An 18,106-nucleotide genomic window follows, 5' to 3' on the forward strand; every position below is an offset into this window, starting at 1 on the left:
CACGGCCCCACACATGCTCACAACAAAAAAAAATGGGAAAACCCGGAAATCGCCCTGGAGAAATGGAAAGCCCCCTTTTAACCCTGATTGCCTCTGGGAGGTGACTGGGGGAGCATGAGAAGGAGAGCATATTTTACTGTCCACCCGTTATACCATTTGAATTTTGAACCATGTGATTTGTTGCCAATTTCTAAAAATTTAACTAAAATAATCCCGTCACTGTTAAGATTTGAGAGTAGCCCTAGCTGGTTTGGCTCAGTCGATAGAGCAGTGGTTCTCAACCTTCCTAATGCTGCGACCCTTTAATACAGTTCCTCATGTTGTGTGGTGACCCCCAACCATAAAATTATTTTCCTTGCTACTTCATAACTGTAATTTTGCTACTGTTATGAATCGTCATGTAAATATCTGATATGCAGGATGTATTTTCATTGTTACAAATTGAACATAATTAAAGCATAGTGATTAATCACAAAAACAATATGTAATTATATATGTGTTTTCCGATGGTCTTAGGCGACCCCTGTGAAAGGGTCGTTCAACCCCAAAAGGGGTCGCGACCCACTGGTTGAGAACCGCTGGGATAGAGCATCAGCCTGGGGACAGAAGGGTCCCGGGTTTGATTCCGGTCAAGGGCACATGCCCGGGTTGCGGGCTCAATCCCCAGTAGGGAGCGTGCAGGAGGCAGCTGATTGATGATTCTCTCTCATAATTGATGTTTCTATCTCTCTCTCCCTCTCCCTTCCTCTCTGAAATCAATAAAAATATATTTAAAAAAAAAAAGACGAGAGTATATCCTTCCAATATTTTGACTTGCTGCTTTATAGCTTTCCTTAACATTGGTATCATACCATCCATGCTCTTGGACAATCTTTTTAATAATTTACTAATGTATTTAGGAACATTTACCACATCAAATAATATTCTTTTAGAGTATTTTAATGGCAAACCTAAGATTTTTATGTATGGGTGCATTATATTTAAACCCACTCCCTTTAAAATATTTAGGCTTTTCAGAAGGCTTTTTGAAAACACTAATATGATAATATCTTTATGTATTTTATTATTTCTTTAGGACATATTCCTAACAGAGGAATTGCTGGTTCAACGGAGAAAGGTGGTAGTGATTAAACTCCCAATAATGGTTCTTGTTACATAGACAAAGTTTTGGTTTTTTTTAAAAGTCTAGATCATAGGATATGTGGATATTCAGCTTCAGTAGATTCTGCCAAATAATTTTCTCAGTACTGTTTTGGAGTTTTCCATAGTGAGGTTTTAATCCTCACCTGAGGATATTTTCCATTGATTTTAGAGAGGAAGGGAGAGAAATATCGATGTGTGACAGAGATATCAATGAGTTGCCTCCCTTATGCACCCTAGCCAGGATCAAACCCACAACCTAGGTATGTGCCCTGACCTGGAATCGAACCCGGCAACCCTTTGGTGCAGGGGATGCTCTAACCAAATGAGCCACACCAGCCAGGGCTGTGTAATTTTTTAAGGAAACAAAGATGTTCACAATGTATCAGTAAATGAAACATTACAAAACAGTATGTAGAGTATGATACCATGTTTGAAAAAAACACATATTCAATATATAGATATATGCCAAAGAAAACAAAATGGGGAAATAATAGTAATAATGTACTGCTACATGTCTACTAAGGTGGATATGAACAGAAGAATTTCCAAAGCTCTCCAATGATTTATAGGTGATTAAAAATTTTTTTGCTTTCCTTTGTTTTCTAATTTTTCTACAATAAACATTATTTCTACATTTATAAAAATAATGGTTAAAAAAACCAAGTTGGGTCTCTTAGGGAAAAAGGGGGGAACTCCATTTCTGTCACCCCCCTTCCCACCAATGCACCCCACCCTCTCCACCCTGGGGGTCTTACATTTCAAGAAGAGCGATCGCTCTGGTGAGGGACTGATTTTCAACAGGGAGTCCGGCTTGGTGCTAGAGAAGCTGGAGAGCTGGCAGTTCATGTCTGTAACGAATCGTAAGAAATGAGTGCCCGGCGCTCATGCAAGCAGCACAGATTATAAAACACACCAAAACCATTATAAAACTGGAGATTCACATAAGCTCTCTCCCCAAAAATCATGCATATTTAGGTAGGAAATACAAATTCGCAGTCACAGGAGAACTCCAGGACAACGCTCAGATCTGAGGAGAAACGCACTTTCCAGGGTCTGGAACAAATTCAGCAAGGCAGGTCAGTGTGCGTGAGCCCTGAACATGGGGAGGAGACGGCAGCCTCCAGAACCGTCCTGAGAATCGACTATAAACTAAACAAGTCAGCCATGGGGCAACCTCAGAACAGAAATGCAAGTTCCAGGATAAAGATGGAAAACAAGAAATTAGAGGTGAGTCCTCACCTCAATGTTTCTCTCTCTCCCCAGCTCTCTCTGGGAAAAAAAAAAATCAATAAACATATCCTTGGGTGAGGATTAAAAAAAAATCTGCTTTGACAAACCAGCTCAGGAAAATCCATAGCTCAGTCCTATTGCAGCAGTGGTTCTCAACCTTCCTAATGCCGCGACCCTTTAATACAGCTCCTCATGTTGTGGTGACCCCCAACCATAAAATTATTTTCCTTGCTACTTCATAACTGTAATTTTGCTACTGTTATGAACCGTCATGTAAATATCTGATATGCAGGATGTATTTTCATTGTTACAAATTGAACATAATGAAAGCATAGTGATTAATCACAAAAACAATATGTAATTATATATGTGTTTTCTGATGGTCTTAGGCGACCCCTGTGAAAGGGTCATTTGACCCCCAACGGGGTCGCGACCCACAGGTTGAGAACCGCTGTATTGCAGGCCTCAGTGTCCCCAATTGTGTTCCCTTGTCTCAGTTCGCAATGCCTTTCCTGGCTCTCCCACTGTCAAAATCTTAGTGATTAAGGCCCAACTCAAGTCCCAGCTCCTCCAGCAAGGCTTCCCGATTTCCCATCAGAATGCTCTTTCCTTCATCTGAGCTCCCTTGGCCGCAGGCTATGTCTTCTGTTACCTCCTGAAGTAAGCCTGTGCTGCAGCCAGGGCCTGGCCTCACCTCTCTCCAGTTCCCAGGGGTGTTCGGTGCGTGCCTGTACCATTTCTGCCTTGCTTCCTCTCACCCCTTTCCTTCTCCTTTTCTCCTGATCTTCAGAGCTAGCACTGCCCTGCCAGCCCCATTTGACAAGGTAGCTTCCAAGGTTTTCCACCTCATCTCCCACCATTGTGCCCAGTCCCCACGGCTCCCTCTCTGTATCCAGTCACTATGGCTCCCTCTCTGTGCCCAGTCACTATGGCCCCCTGTCTGTGCCCAGTCACCATGGCTCCCTCTCTGTGCCCAGTCACTATGGTCCTCTCTCTGTGCCCAGTTACTATGGCTCCCTCTCTGTGCCCAGTTACTATGGCTCCCTCTCTGTGTCCAAATCTCAAGTTCTTCCCTCACTTTGGGCCCTTGGCACATGCTGTTCCTTCTGCCTAGAAAATGATTCTCCCAGACTAAAAACAGCAACAACGACAGCTAACACTCACACAGTGCTTATGCCTGAGCACCACTCTAAGCACTTTGCGTACAAGATCTCATTTAATCCTTACTTCCCCTTACCCCTTTCCTTCTCCTTAAATGACCCTGTGAGGGAGGAACTGTATTACCATCTCTGTGTTACAGATGTGAAGACAGAGGCATAGAAAAGTTAGGTGCTTTACCCAAGATGACAGGGTTGGGAAGTGGTGGACCTGGGATAGGAACTCGGTGAGTCTGGCTCCAGAGTCATGCTGTGACCCCTACGCCCCCCAGCCCTTCAGCTCTGCAGAGCTTACAGAGGCTTCCTCAGCTCAGCTTACATGCCCCCTTCTCAGACAGGCCTTTCCCACTTCCCCATATAAAAACTTCCTCCTCTTCCTCCTCCTCCTCCTCCTCCTCCTCCTCCTGGTCACTCTTTATTCCACTTAACCTGCTTTATTTTTCTTCGGAGCACTTACTGCTGACATATATTCATTTGTTGTCTGTCTTCCCCTCAAAAGACTGAGTACCACAAAGGCAAGAGCTGTGACTTACACGCAATAGGGGCTCCATAAATGCTCTGAATGAATCATAATAACAGAGATGAATGAATGAATGAATGAATGAACAGATATTTCTGAGCACCTGCTTTGTTTCAGGTCCTGCAGGAACCTCAGAGCTGGACCCGAAATGGTTCTTGCCATCCAGGCATGTACGAGAGGCAGGGAAGGATCCATGCATCAAAAACACCCCAAAACCCCCCCAGGAAAAAAAAAAAAAAAAAGACCCCAGGCAGGAAATGGGGCGGGATCTGGAGAGGAAGGACAGAGGGGTAGAGTCCAGTGGCAGGCAGAGCCCAAGGTGCTGCAGGGACGGTGGGACTTGACCAGGCGGAGGAAGAGGAGGAGTTGGCCCTTCCGGCTGGGACCCCAGAGCAGGCAGAATCCCAGGAGTGACTGATGGCAGGAGCAGAGCATTGTGGCTTTAAGGAGCAGAGCAGGTCTCAGGAGGGGGAGCAGGTCTCAGTGAAGTCAGCGGGTGGGTTGGGTGCAAGCCCAGGAGTCCTTGACCACCCAGCCAAAGGCCTCTGTGTGGGAGACATGATTCTTGGTGGCCGTCTTCCCTGTTGTCTCTGGGTTAAAGGGCACTAAGGGAGTAAGGGACACAGAGTCGGTCACACGGTGACTTACTGTCCTTCAAGCGAGCCTCCAGTGGCGTCTGTACCACTCTCTGCATGGCTTCCACAAGGCCCTTGAAGAAGGTCTTGATGGGCGCGAAGGACTGGGGCACGGGGTGGCACAGCTCCCCCAAGCGCATCTGCTGCTTCAGCTCCCGCTCAGTGGCCGTGAACTCCTGCAGGAACACAGGGGGTTCAGGGTGGCTCCACGGCTGCACCAGGAACAAACCCTGGCCACCAAGTGCAGGCCCCACCCCACCCTGCCCTGGCACCAGTGGTCAGCCAGGGCCCTGCCCCCAGGAATGACCGCACAGCAGACCCCACACAGCAGGCCCCACACAGCAGACTGTCATTCCTCAGTTCAAAACACTCCCCTGGTCCCTATCCCTATACGGGACAAAGTCTAAGTTCCATGGCCAGGTATGTAAAGCTCTTCATCAACAAACCCTGGCCTCCCGATCCAGCTGCATCTCCCAGCTCCCCTGCACCTGCACCTCTGCTCACCTCCGGCCAGGCTGAACGCAGGTGGCTCTCCAGCCCGCCAAGCTCTCACACGCACGTGGTTCCTTTCTGCCTGGAATGTCCCCTCTGCTTCCTCCTTCTATATGCACCTAGTGAGCTCTTCCTCGTCCTCCCACACCCTGCTCCACTGTCACCTCCTCCTAGAAGTCTTCCCTGATCCCCTAGGCAGAACTGGACCTTTCTCGGTCACACTTTTGCTAGCTCACTTGAGCTGTGTTGTAAATCCTGTTTCTGAGCATGTCTCTCCACCCATGAGCTGGGCCTGGGCAGAAGAGGTTGCTCACTGAACATTTGATGAATAAATGAACGAGCAAGTGGAAGGAATGATGAATGGTGGAAATCAGTAGCTTTGGCACCAGAGAATTAAAAAAAAAAAAAAAGAGAGAGATGGCAAAGCCTTGAAACTCTACCTGTGATGGAGGAATAATAACATTCTTCTCCATGGAGCAGCCCTTTGAATTAGCTATCCCTAAGGGGTACCATTATTTTATTTTTATTTATTTATTTTTAAATATATTTTTATTGATTTCAGAGAGGAAGGGAGAGGGAGAGATAGAGATAGAAACATCAATGATGAGAGAGAATCATTGATCAGCTGCCTCCTGCACGCCCCACACTGGGGCTCAAGTCTACAACCCGGGCATGTGCCCTGACCTGGAATCGAACCGTGACCTCCTAGGTCATAGGTCGATGCTCAACCACCGAGCCATGCCAGCTGGTCAGGGGTACCATTATTTTAAAAGAAACAAACAAATGTACCCTCCTGTGCCTCAAAGTACAGTAACCATTGTGCATAGGACAGCACCTCACCCAGAATTTTTTGTTAGGCTAATTTTTTATTTTGAATTTATTGGGGAGACATTGGTTAGTAAAATATATAGGTTTCAGATATACAAGTCTACGAAACATCACCTGTATACTGTATTGTGTGTTCACCACCCCGTCAAGTCTCCTTCCATCACCATTTATCCCCCTTTGCCCTTTTCTCCCTCCCCCCAGCTCCCTTCCCCTCTGGTAATCACCATGCTGCTGTCTGTGTCTATGTAGGTTTGCTTATTTTTTGTTAACTAACAATGAGACACAGGCTGAGTTGACCAAGGCCACATAAAGGCACACGAGTGGAAATATCCACCAGGGCCTGGCTTGACTGGTTTTGCATTGACAAATTTATTTGTGCTACTTTCCAGCCAGAACCCATGCAAATCTGTGGTTAGACTCAGTGCCACCTTTATACCTACCCTGCCTCGTCCCAGAAGCCTTTAAAGCAACTTTCCACTGTTCCTTTAAAGCAACTTTCAAAGGTTATCTAATACTGCAAGAGTTCCCTTTACAGGGGGGGAAGTGAAGCAAAGAGGAAACCAGGATAAGAACATAAACTGGGAAACAGAGTGAGGTGAGGCACAAAACATATGCCATGAAGTCATAGCTCAGCTACTTGAAACATATTTAGCTCTGAGCTTCCCAGAAGCCACAGCAAAGAAGGGAACAGGAAGACGTACGTGAGTGGAAAGCAATCCAAATGCACAGGTGACTGCCCTGGAGTATTGACAGAAGAGAGGAGTTTCTCCCCTGGTTCCTCGAAGACAGGAACACCACCCTCAACACATGCTTTCACTAAGTGTAGCATGAACATCATAGAGGCTATTTCTTAGACACTCTCTCTCCGTTATGGTAATAACCTCCAGGGAGCCCAGTGGCCGAGGAGTACCATTCTTCTCTCCCCCTTGAGCAAACTGCGACCCAGCTCTTGAGGTCTGCTCAGTAGCTGACAGGACCTTGCCTCTCCCAGAGGGGTGTCTCAATGAAGACTGTATAGGTAGAGGCCTGGGCAATGATGCTTTGCAGCTTTAGAGTCAGAGAAACCTGGGTTCCGGTCCCAGCTCTGCCACCTACCAGCTGGGTGACCTCAAATGCATCACCTCAGCTCCCTGAGCCTCAGTTTCCCATTTGTAAAGTGGGGTGAGAATATCCACTTTGCAGAGTTCTAGTAAATATTACAGCTAAGATCCATGATGGTGGCTGTACATGTTATTTCATTAGTCCAAGATATACATTATGTTCCTAACTACGTCTATTTCCTGACCACTTGTGTAGGGGCAAGAAAGTCTACTTGCTAACAAGGCAATTCTCTGTGTATTAACTCAGTGTGTAAATACTGTGCTCAATGCCATAGTAACCACGAAGAAATGTGGGTGGCGGCTGGCAGGTGGCAGCTGTGAAGCAGAAACCCAGCATTACCTGCAACAGCTGGACAGGGTCGGGCTCCTGGCTGATACTGCAGACCCTGTCAGAGAGACTGTTCAAGACGTCAATTTGGTCCTCACACGACTTGATTTGCTCCCTGTATGCCTGGAGGGTAAGCTGGGTATTCTTATCGATGAATTTCTTGGCCAGGACTTCCTCTTCATCAAGTAGCAATCTGAGTTCAGTGAATTTCCCTGTCAGCCAGATTTTACTTGACTCTGCATGAGCCTAAAAAGAAAACCCGTTGCAGATGATGTGAGTGCCAGCTAGGAAATCCAGGATAATCAACATGGAAAAACTATTACGACATCTAAAAGCAAGGTCCAGTCAGGGACAAGATCAACTTACAAGAACTCAAGCTTTCCTAAGGACCCGCCATAACCAATTGGAACATGCAGGGAGAAATAAAGGTCCTTTTAAAATAATGGATGATATAGCAATGTATCTAGAAATAAAACCGAAAAAAAAGCTGTAAAGACTTAGATAAAGAAAAGTATAAAATTGTACTGAAAGACATAAAATAATCTGAATGGTTGGAAGAAAAAAACATATCCCTGGTTGTGGAAGATTCATTACTATAAAGGTTCTATTTGGCTCAGCCACGGTGACTTAGTGGTTGAACAACGACCTATGAACCAGGAGGTCACAGTTTGATTCCTGGTCAGGGCCATGCCCGGGTTGCAGGCTTGATGATCCCCATAGGGGGCGTGGAGGAGACAGCGGATCAATGATTCTCTCTCATCATTGAGGTTTCTATCTCTCTCCTCTCCCTTCCTCTCTGAAATCAATTTAAAAAATATTTTAAAAAAAGATGCTATTTATCCCCAACTTAGTCTATAAATTGGGCACACTCCAAATAAGTCTTAGCATGCAGATTAAATAAATATTAAATTATCATGGGGGAGCCCTGGCCAGTGTGGTTCAGTTGGTTGAGCGTCATCCTGTGTACCAAAGAGTCGCTGGTTTGATATCTGGTCAGGGCACATGCCTGGCTTGTGGGCTCGATCCCCAATGGTGGAGAATAAGCACAAGAAAAGTAAAAAATTGCTTAAAAACATCAATGAAGGATGAGTTGCCTTATTAAATATCAAACAAACTATAACGCTACAGGATTTAAAACCATACAGCTTAGGCATAGACAAAATGGTCAGGGACACAGAATAAAGAGTTATAAAAAGTTATAAAAGAGTTATACACATACACACACACAATAATGGTGGCATTTCAAATTATTGAAAGGGTGAACTATTCAATAAATGGTATTGACACAATATGCAATTAACCATGTATTTGACAAAAAATTTAAGTTAGCCGAAACTGGTTTGGCTCAGTGGATAGAGCATCGGCCTGTGGACTGAAAGGTCCCAGGTTCGATTCCGGTCAAGGGCATGTACCTGGGTTGCGGGCACATCCCCAGTGGGAGATGTGCAGGAGGCGGCTGATCGATGTTTCTCTCTCATCGATGTTTCTAACTCTCTATCTCTCTCCCTTCCCCTCTGTAAAAAATCAAAAAAAAATATTAAAAAAAAAAAAAAGAGGAAGGGAGAGAGATAGAGAGTTAGAAACATCAATCAGCTGCCTCCTGCACACCCCACACTGGGGATGTGCCCGCAACCCAGGTACATGCCCTTGACCGGAATCAAACCTGGGACCTTTCAGTCCACAGGCTGACGCTCTATCCACTGAGCCAAACCGGTTTCGGCAGATTCTTATTCTATATATAAAAATAAATTCAGACAGAGCCCTACCTATGAAGCAGTCTTGCCAACAAATGTGAACCTGAATTAGATCAAGCCTCTAGATCTAAATAAAAGATTAGCATAAAGGAGAGAGGAGCGTGTGAGCCATCAATTTAATACATCAAGCAAGTGCATTTCGAAACTTTATTTCACTCCTAATTCAAACAAATAAAATGTGACACTTATAAGACAACTGGAAATGTGACCACTGAGTGGATATTTGATGACATTAAGGAACTATTGTTAATTTTCATTCGTGTGATGATGAAACTATGGCTATGTACTTTTAAAAAATGAGTCCTGTCCTAACTGGTTTGGCTTAGTGGATAGAGCGTCGGCCTGTGGACTGAAGGGTCCCAGGTTCGATTCCAGTCAAGGGCATGTACCTTGGTTGCGGGCACATCCCCAGTGGGGAGTGTGCAGGAGGCAGCTGATCGATGTTTCTCTCTCATCGATGTTTCTGACTCTCTATCCCTCTCCCTTCCTCTCTGTAAAAAATCAATAAAAATATATTTTTTAAAAAAATGAGTCCTGCCCTGGCCAGTGGCCAGTGTTGCTCAATGGTTAAAGTGTCAGCCTGCACACTGAAGGGTCTCCCAAACATGCCCTGACTGGGGACAGGGATCGAACCCACAACCCAGGCATATGCCCTTGACCAGAATCGAATCCAAGACCCTTCGGTGTGCAGGGCATGCTCTAACCATTGAACAACACCTGCCAGGGCTACAAAATAATCTCCCCCCCCCGCCCCCCAAAAATAATATTAATGGCAATACACATTGTTATAACTAAAAATATCCCCAAGAAAACGCAAGGGCAAGCATTTGAGGCTGATTATGCAATATGATTAAAAAATTTAAAAAGAGGGAGAGGTAGAATTCTGGCAATGAAACAGGAAGTGCTGTCTGGTTTAGGCTGCATTGGTTCAAAGTGAAACCGGATCCCAGATTGAACTGGACTGAGGTCAGGATGCGGCTGGACGGGGCTGGGGCTGGGCCAGGGCCTGACAGAGTCTAGCTGAGGAGATCTAAGGACTGTGGGGGGGGAAGAACTTGAACAGCGACAAAGCCCTGGCCTGGGAGGTGGAGGATTTTACACATGGAATGGAAAGAACTGTTTTGCTGAAAACAGTATGATTTTGGACAATCCTGTTATGACCGCCTCTCAGGGGCGTCCCACCAGGGAAGGAAGTGTGCTGGACAGCCCTGCCCAGGCCACATTATTTATGACATCCATGCACTCTGATATGTGGCAGCAGCTGGCAAGAAGGGGCAGAGGAATGGCCATGCCCAGCGGGGTGGTGGAGACCAATGGCGTGGGCAGGGTCAACAGCAAGGCCAAGCCCTCAGCTTCCTAGTCTCAATCTGGCAAAGGCTGGTTCATATCCCCTACCCCATGCCGTGGTCCAGTCCTTACAGCTCGGGTGGGTCACAGGGAAAGGTATAAAGCCAGGAACTGCAGATGCTTACATACTCCCCAGGAAGCCCGTCTAGGCTCTGTTCCCCACCCCACCCCCCACCCCCGCCCTCAGGAGGCAGCAGGACTGACTCCCTCAGGCCAGGATCCCCCTTCAGGCTGGGTTTGGTTTGGTCAATGGGAGGAGGAACTAGAGGGAGGTCAGAGGGTGAGGGGAACAGCCAGGGTATCCTGCCTCCCTGCGTCCCCTCCAACCTCTGTTCCCACAGGATGGCGCTCTGGTTCCGGCTCCTGCCTAGGTGGCCCTGGACTCTAATACCACCCCCTCCCTTTGGCTCTGCAGCCCAGGGTAAAGGTGCTTCCTGATGGGGCCAATTGCCTCACCACGCCCTGGTTGGCTTCCCTGCCCCTTCCGTGCCTGTCACCATTCCCTGCATTCATCTCCTCTGGGTGAAACCCCCAATGTGGCTTCTGTCTTCCTGGGTGGACCTTGATAAACACAGCCATGGCCCCAGGTCCACCTCTACCTTCCTATGTGACCAATGACAAGTTATTTCCTCTGCCTGGGTGGCCCCATCTCCAAGGCCTTCCAGCCTGACACTGTGCACATTCTAAATCCCTGCCTAGATCTGGATCCAACAGACATTAACTAAATGTAAATATACATGCATTTTCTTCATTTATAAAAGTATCAAAAGCTCCTTGTAGAATATTCGGGAGATTCAGGAAAAAAACACACAACCACTGCATACTGTCATCTTATCCCAGTTTGAATAAAAAGTCAGGGTAGCAGGCAAGTGTTGAATTTTCCCTACACCTGCATGTAGGAGCCCCCGAGGAGCCATGATGGGGACAAACAGCCTAATAACAAGGATGTCAGAGAAAATCATTTCATAGATGTGGGTTGGGGATTAATGACCAAGTCCTCCTTGATTGTTCTATGAAAGGGAGTGGTTGGTTAGGCTTGCTCATTGGCTTCTGAACAGCAGACTTTGGACATTGTCTGATCTTTATTGATTTTAACTTATTTACAAAACTGTTTTATGGGTTAATTTTCAGGCGAATGGCCTTTGCCTGGCAACTGCCCCATGTAAACGAGTTCAGAGCAACACGCTTGCCCCAGACCCCGCTGCCACAGACCGCCGGCTACAGCTGGGCAGAACGTACAGTAATCCTCACAAATGTTGTGCCTGTGAGCTAGAGGCATCACTTCTGGACATGTGTCCCCCAGGAAGTAAATCAAGGTGCCAGAAATGTTCACTGCAATGCTATTTTACATTAGTGAAAAGCTGGAAATGACCTAAATGTTCAACATTAGGAAAACGGCTTAATGAGTTAACAACCCCGCCCTCCCCAGAAAAACAAACAAAAAACAAAAAAACACCAGAAAAACCCACAATCCAACAGACAACAAAAAGGGAAATCCTCAGGTGCCCAAAACAGAGGAAACTTGATGTCGGAGCCGTGGGCAGAAGAGGAGCTGAGTGGCCCCCGGGGGGGATGGGCGTACAGGTGTCTGAGACACACCGCACTGGGGCCTGCTCAGTCAGGGGGCGCGCAGGGCCCTTGGCCCTATTCCCGGGGGAAGGGGAATGGGGCCTCCTGCATCAAGCCAGGGTCACAGAGAGCTGTTCCATCCATGCACCAGGCACCAGAAAAACTCGCCCACTGGCCTGGGGAAGCGGCAAGGAATCTTGTCACCCATCCAAGGTCTTGGGGGAAAAGAGAGTCACTAGCAAAACAAACGAATAAACCCAATAACAGGCTTGGAGTCTGGATGTGCGGACCCTCAAAACTAAAAAACTCCCCTGACAACCCGTCTGGAACTGCTGAAACCCAGAGCCCGCCTCAGACGCTCACGTTACAGTGCTCTGCAGGGGCTGCCCACACCCAGGGCACATGGGGCACCGTGGAAAACGCCCACTGAAGGCCAGGGGACGACACAAACTCCAAGTCACGCAGGGAAACGAGCCGCCATGCCTCCCTCCACCCTGGATACTACACCAAAGAGTATTCGTGTACAGAAAAAACATAAGCCGAAACCGGTTTGGCTCAGTGGATAGAGCGTTGGCCTGCGGACTGAAAGGTCCCAGGTTCGATTCCGGTCAAGGGCATGTACCTGGGTTGCTGGCACATCCCCAGTGGGAGATGTGCAGGAGGCAGCTGATCGATGTTTCTAACTCTCTATCTCTCTCCCTTCCTCTCTGTAAAAAATCAATAAAATATAAAAAAAAACAAAAAAACACACAGAAGTCTCAAAATGTGGACTGGTGGTTGGCCTGGAGTGGCAGAATTATCGCTGAATTTTTAAAAATCTGCTGTTGACCAGGAACTGAAATATAAATGCCCACAGGAGACAGCCTGGTCACATAATGAGGAGAGTGGGCAGGCAGGGGCCGGGGGAACTGGCAACGCATGTCCTTCTCATGAGCATGTCCATTGCTCAGCTCCACGTGGGAATGTAGGCCTAGCGGGGCACAGCCTCCTACTTTTCTACATCTAACTCTTTATACAAATACCTCTCAGCTTTAAAATGCTGATCGCTAATTTTTCTGAGAGTCATTTAGGTGTAAGTCCAATAACACATGTTTAGGAATTGTATGCTGAAAACTACAAAATACTGATGAAAAAAAACAAAGACCTAAATAAATGAAGAGATATGCCATGGTCACGAATCCTCAAACGCTGTAATGATAGAGACAGAGAATAAACTAGTGACTGCTAGGAGTTAGGGATTGCTGGGGGCCGGGTTGGGGTGACTATACGGGTGTAGCAGTAGGTAGATCTTGGTAGCGATGGAACGGTTCTGTTTTTTGGTTACAGCAGCAGTTACTCAAATCCACACAGGTGATAAGTTGACATAGAACACATATACACACACTGTCAATGTTCTGGTTTTGAAATTGTACTATAGTTAGGTAAGATATAACCCTTGGGGCAAACTAGGTGAAAGGCACGCAAAACTTACTATCTTGGCAACTTCCTGTGAATCTATAATTATTTCAAAATAAAGGTTTGAAAATTGGAGAGAAGGTTAAAAGAAAGAAAACCATTCCTTACTCTAAGCTGAAACCTGCCCCCTTAGACAGTCCACATGGATCCTAATTCTCGTCTTCAGGGCCCCACGCTGTATCTGCTCAGAGACTTGCAGACAGGGGACCTGTGCCCCCATCCTGGTCTAGCTAAACAGCCCAAAGCACCGCCCCGCCCCGCCCCCATCCCATCAGGTGCGCCAACTTTGTTTCCAAATCCTCTTGAACTGATTTATCTGCCTGAGATTGGAGTCCTACCCTTGAAGATGTAAGGGACACTATTAACAATTATACCAGGGCCATGGGTATAAACCACAACTCTACTCAGCAAACTGAGTCCTGTAGTCAGTCATCTTTCAGATAATGGATGTTGGGCAGACAGGGAGCCAATTCCGTGGCCTGGCTTGGCCTCGGCATTTCCACACCTTAGATTAAGCAGAACCCTGCTCCCTTAGGCTCTCCATGTGGATCCTAATCTTGTCTTGGGGGCCCCACACTGTATCTGCTCAGAGATTTGCAGACAGTGACCACCACCCCCCACCCCACCCCCGGCTGTGGGCTACTGCCACAGTCAGAGCCAGTCAGTGAGGGCTCATTGAGCTCTCAGCAAAGCAGGCCCTGTGAGGGCACCCCCACCCCAGCCCTCACTCCCAGGAGGGGGCGCTGAAGCTGGCCAAGTTCACATAAAAGGCCCCTAGAGACAGAACAACTTTTTCAGTCAAAATGGCAGCTCATGATACCATCAGCCCCGACTTCCCACTTAAAACACAAAAGAATCCATTTAAACAAACACTGTTAGGAAAGGAGAAGCCTAAAGAAAGTAAATATTTGTGGAATATATTTATACCTCACTTTCCCTTTCACCATGGCAGTGAAACTTAAAGAGCTATCTGTGTGTTCCTTAAGCTGCATTTTGCTTTGTTTAAGGTGTCTGGGGGATGGAGGACTAGTCCCTTCAGGAGAACGGCCTTGGCGATGGCGAGAGAAAGGCGACTCCCCCATTCTGTGAGGTATTATGGGGCAAGGCTGGGGTGTGGGGCAGAGGCAGACTCACCACAAAGCTAATGGAATAGTAGCCTCAGGCCCCTCCCTAGCAAGACCCCCGTCATGGTCTTACACCTAATATTGTTTTCTTTTGCTTAAAAAGGGCCCCCTAAATCAGTGATTTTCAACCTTTTTCATCTCATGGCACACATAAACTAATTACTAAAATCCCGTGGCCCTGCCGAAACCGGTTTGGCTCAGTGGATAGAGCGTCGGCCTGCGGACTGAAGGGTCCCGGGTTCGATTCCGGTCAAGGGCATGTGCCTGGGTTGCGGGCACATCCCTGGCTGTTGTCAGTTTTTCATTTGATCATCTAAGGGAAAAGCGGTCCATGCCTTTGACTAAATAGTCAGGTATTGCATGTTTTAAAAATTCTTGTGGCACACCAGTTGAAAATCGCTGCCCTACATTATAGAAGCCCAGGCCCCACCAGACCTGATCTCCTTTGAGGTTGGTTTTAATTTTTCCTTGGCTGCATATTGGCTGCACCTTGTGTCCGAGGAGAAACGTGGACATCTCAACTAGAAGAAGGAAGAAAGGTCCACTTGCCTTGAGCTTCTCAGCAGCATCTTCTATCTGGTTTCTGTTGCCAACTTGCTGCTGCTTCTTGATGGCCAGCTGCCTTAAATATTGTTGGGTGAGTTTCTGTATGCGAAGGAATTAGGGGGAAAGTCTTAATACTGTCACTTTCACGATAACAAGGCTCTGCAGGAGTCATCTCTCACCCCTGCCTTGTGTTTCCGCTGAGGTATCTGAGACTCAGGAAGGTGAGATGACTTGCCCAAAGTCAAGTAGCAAGTTAGAGGATGAGCTGTAATGAGGGCCACTCTGGTCCTCAGGGATTCTTCCAACCATGATGCCCTCCCCGCTCTTTCTAGGACCAGCCTGTTTGTGACCTGATCTTCCAGTCCCTCAAATAGGACCTTAAGGCAAGCAGCGTGAGGACAGGGGAAGAGAATTCACGTACAGAATGAATATTAACTGAGCACCTAACACATGCTGGGCCTTGTTCCGGGAGCTGCCCTTGTGGAACGTGCATTCCAGGGGGGGTCTGTGGCCCTCTGGCCTGGACTGGGGTTCAGAAGATCTGCATGTGTGAGAGATCTGTGGGGTTCATGCTCCACTCCTCTCCCTCCCACCTGAAATGGCTCCCTTCCCTACCTCTGCTTTTTGCAGTAGCCACTTTTCCAAAGGCCTGCTCTGTGACCCTCTCCCCACCAGTGGGACTTTACCCCATCCCCTCCCCATCCCAGCCATCTTTCTGTTGGCCTTATCCTCCACTGACCAGAGGGTGACCTAGAAGTGTTGGCCGAATCAAACAGAATTACTTGGGGCTGCCAACTTCAACTGGAGCCACCCAATAAGTTATGAGCACAAGCCCCAGAGTCAGACGGGACCTCCTGGTCTGAGTCCTATGAGGTGACCTGGGCAAGTGACCTCATTCCTCTAAACCTTGGTTTCCTCAGCTGTAAATATGGGGTGGACTTCATAGGGTTGCTGTGGAGAATACGTGCTCAATTAAGTGTTTAGTCGCTTGGCAGACAGTAAGTGTTTGATAGAGGAAGCTGGCCTTATTTTAACAGCCAACAAGCACTTGCTACTACTATGTGCACAGTTTGATTCTAGGTGGGGTGTGGGATGGGGACACAATAGTAACCCAAGTTCCAGGAGCACACCCTTATCCCTCTGTGATTTCTAAGCCTTCAAGTCCAGCTCCTGTCCATCATCCAAGGATAACTTGGCCTCCTGATGCCTGTGCCCTCCAGTCAGAGGCTATTTCTCCTATCTTGGTACTTGGTGAAGCCCTCCTCATCCTTCAAGGCCAGTTCCAATGGCACCTCCTCCAGAAAATCTCCATGGGCTTCTTGCCCCTGGTTCACACTGTCTTCTATCTGGCTCCCACTGACCATTAGGATTCCTGGTTACAAAATTTACCACACTGTATTGTCACTGTTCTCCCCCCGCCCCAACTCAAGAACTCCTCCAGGTCTGGGAAGAATTGATCTATTCCTTGACTCATGGCACAAGGTATGTGCTGAATGGATGTTTGATGAATGAATGAATGAATGAAGGGATGGATGACAGATAAATAGGTGAGTGAGTGGTGTGTGGATACAAAATGAGTACCCATAGGTAGGAGGGTAGACTTACCTACGAGACCCACAGCCATATCTCTGGACAGCACCCTTAGCAACTGGAAGACAGTCTTTTGAGGAGCTATTATCATCACAGCCATTTTATATAAGAAAAGGAGGCCCTTAGAGGCACAGGCAGGCCTTGAACCCAGGACCCCACTTGCTGGACTGGTCCTCACAGGGCCCATTCTCACTCAGAGCTCCAGGAAGCCTTCTTGGCTTCTCTTCCCAAAGCAGTCTACATTTCCCTACCCTGGCCCTCCCTTTCCCTCCAACCCTGACTTAAAACTTTAGACGGCAGGGACAAATTCTGTCTTACCTGTTTCCCAGCCTGGAAAAGCAGGTGCTTAATTGTTATTTGTGGAACAAATCAAGAAAAGGAAAGTGTAGGCAGATGCTGTTGCCTCCCTCACACGGCCCCAGGGTGAGGCCACTGACTTTTAATACCCTTAATCTCTGCCTGTCTATGCCTACAGTGAGGGTCCATTCTCACCTTGGAGCTCCAAGGTTGTTAACAATGTGGTAGTGTTAAGTCAGCCACACAAGAGAAAGAGGGTCTTGATTGTGGGGCTGGAAGACTTCCTGGAGGTGTTAGTGGGAGAATCATGTGCTAGAGATGGGTGGGCCGCCTAACCCGGAGAAGTGGAGGGATTTGACCAGAGCCACCGAACAAGGGGCCACAGGCTGGACCAAGAGCCCAGAGCCCCTGCCACTATTAGGATTAAACAAGGGGGAGGGCTCCCAGGTGAGAATGGACCCCGTGGGGGCAGTCCACCGCGTGGAGTCCTGGGTTCAAGAGCTGCCTCTGCCTCCAGAGCTTTCCTTTCCTTATCGATACGTGGCCGTCCTTGCTCCCACCAGTGATGCCTGTGGAACTGGAGTGGGTGTGGAGAGGGAAGGGCGGGGCAGGGTAGGTAGAGGATGCCCCTAGCGCAGGCAGGCAGTCCAAGCCCCTCTCTGTGGGAGCCAGGAGACAAAACCAGAGACATTTATGTAGCTTCCCAGGCTGCCAGGCTGTTTTCCAGTAGAAAGGGATTTTAATCTAGCTAAAAGGCAGATTTTCTTCTGGCCCCAGAGCAGTGTGGCGGGTCCGCCATGGTGGACGAGGTCAAGGGTACATGCGAAACAGCCAAGGCTCCCGCGTCCTCACTCTCAAACCCACCTGTTCTGCAGGTAGACTGGTGGCCGTGGCTCGCATTCGTTCTCATTATGAACAATACCTAGGTCGGCCGCAGGGCTGCCTTGGGGTTTCCGGGTCCTAACGGGAACTGGGGAACTGGCGGTTGGAC

The 18,106-nt window shown here is 47.8% G+C and overlaps 1 protein-coding gene across 1 annotated transcript in view; it reads right to left on the bottom strand.

The window, feature by feature from the left end:
• TRIM14 (tripartite motif containing 14) overlaps positions 1 to 18,071 on the bottom strand; it is a 21,550-nt gene extending 3,479 nt beyond the window's left edge. Inside the window, exons 1-5 of the mRNA XM_014543194.1 lie at positions 17,980 to 18,071; positions 15,232 to 15,327; positions 7,446 to 7,679; positions 4,699 to 4,861; positions 1,747 to 1,991 (exon numbers count right to left, since the gene is read on the bottom strand). Coding sequence (XP_014398680.1) covers positions 1,747 to 1,991; positions 4,699 to 4,861; positions 7,446 to 7,679; positions 15,232 to 15,327; positions 17,980 to 18,015 — 774 coding nt within the window. The 5' untranslated portion in view covers positions 18,016 to 18,071. The remainder of the gene's footprint in view (positions 1 to 1,746; positions 1,992 to 4,698; positions 4,862 to 7,445; positions 7,680 to 15,231; positions 15,328 to 17,979) is intronic.
• Between the last annotated feature and the right edge of the window lie 35 nt (positions 18,072 to 18,106).

This window comes from Myotis brandtii, unplaced genomic scaffold (assembly GCF_000412655.1).
Source record: "Myotis brandtii unplaced genomic scaffold, ASM41265v1 scaffold320, whole genome shotgun sequence".
NCBI classification, from domain to species: Eukaryota; Metazoa; Chordata; class Mammalia; order Chiroptera; family Vespertilionidae; genus Myotis; species Myotis brandtii.